The sequence below is a fragment of the Sinocyclocheilus rhinocerous genome, unplaced genomic scaffold (assembly GCF_001515625.1).
Source record: "Sinocyclocheilus rhinocerous isolate Xijiao unplaced genomic scaffold, SAMN03320098_v1.1 scaffold2420, whole genome shotgun sequence".
NCBI lineage: Eukaryota > Metazoa > Chordata > Actinopteri > Cypriniformes > Cyprinidae > Sinocyclocheilus > Sinocyclocheilus rhinocerous.
In genome coordinates this window covers 68,164-69,611 of record NW_015629430.1, presented here as the reverse complement: position 1 = coordinate 69,611, position 1,448 = coordinate 68,164, and the positions used below count along the sequence as shown (strand labels likewise).

The following is a 1,448-nucleotide window of genomic DNA, read 5'->3' as shown; positions in this document are numbered from 1 at the left end:
CTAAAGTATAAGTATGTTTTATTTTACAAATTAATTTTTTTATCCATTTTCAAATGATTTCAAATTTCTTAAATATTCATTAAAATAAATACAATTATATCGGCTTTATATCGGCCACCCTGCTTTCCAAGATATCGGCATCGGCTGTCAAAAAAACAATATCGGTCGACCTCTACACTCATATCTCTCCAAAGAAATCTCTGAATCAAAACCTCAGAAACGGAGTATAACGGGTGATGTACCTGCTGTTTCTCTGCTGTGCTGTGTCTCTGCTGAATGAGTCTCTGTTTCTCCTCAATCTGACACTGCAGGTCCTGCTTTAGTTTCTGCAGGTGTGAGGCTCTTTCTGTACGTTTAAAGAGTCATGAAAAACAAATTACAATGGCTACACGGTCTAATCCAGGATTATTATAATTAACTAAACCTATAATCATAAAAAAATAAGTTAAACAAACATTTTTACATTAATGAATTTTTTTTTTTCAGCTACCAAAACATCTCTCATTTTCATTTATTTTAACTTGATGTACTAAGATAACTAAAACTGAAATAAAAATTAAATAGGCTACATTTTAAAAGATAACTAATAAAAAGACAAAAATGACAATGTAACTTTTAAAATGAAAATAAAAAATACAAACATAAACACTAAAATAAAATAGAAAACATATACTCAAAACTGATAAATAAATAAATGAATGGTACTGCAAATTAAGACCAAGACAGTGTTATTTTAGTATCATTGAGATACTATTAGTTTTTATTAATATTCTGAACTTATATATATATATATATATATATATATATATATACATGCAAGTAGGAAAAAGCAAATACTGATGTTGCATGTTCCATAGACCAACTCTGATTATGTTTTAAAAAGAAGAGAGTGTAATGTAAGAATCCTACGAACTAAAGCTTGATCACCTTAAAGGGCTAGTTCACACAAAAATGAAAACGCTGTCATCTTAATGTGTTTGACTTTCTTTCCTCTGTTTAACACAAGAAAACATGGAACGTGGTTTGGACTTCAAAATATCTTCTTTTATGTTCCAGTCATACAGTTTTTGAACAACATGTGGCTGAGTAAACGATGACATAACTTTCATTTTTGGGTGGACTATCCCTTTGAGTACAACAAAAAAACAACAATTCCAGAGTAGCATCACATACCACTGCGAAGATTGAGTCATGTAATTGCATGTACTGTTTGTTCTGTTTTTTGAGACTTTACATCAGGACAGGTATGAGAATGTGAAGTATGTGAAGCAGACGAGCAAAGATCAAAAGTTCCCTTTGATAATAGCTAAAATGTCTGTGCTTAATAACGACTGAGGTCAACAATAACATTTTCTCATCACCATTCTGTTAACATAGATCCAAGGTGCTTATCTTCACTGCAAGAAATCCAAATGGCACTGTAATGTTTGATCGTTTAAAAAAAAAAA

The 1,448-nt window shown here is 30.7% G+C and overlaps 1 protein-coding gene across 1 annotated transcript in view; it reads right to left on the bottom strand.

Annotated features, from left to right (window-relative positions):
- LOC107738891 (mitotic checkpoint serine/threonine-protein kinase BUB1 beta-like) overlaps positions 1-1,448 on the bottom strand; it is an 18,709-nt gene that overhangs the window by 11,580 nt on the left and 5,681 nt on the right. The window contains exon 4 of the mRNA XM_016550795.1: positions 158-346. Coding sequence (XP_016406281.1) covers positions 158-346 — 189 coding nt within the window. The remainder of the gene's footprint in view (positions 1-157; positions 347-1,448) is intronic.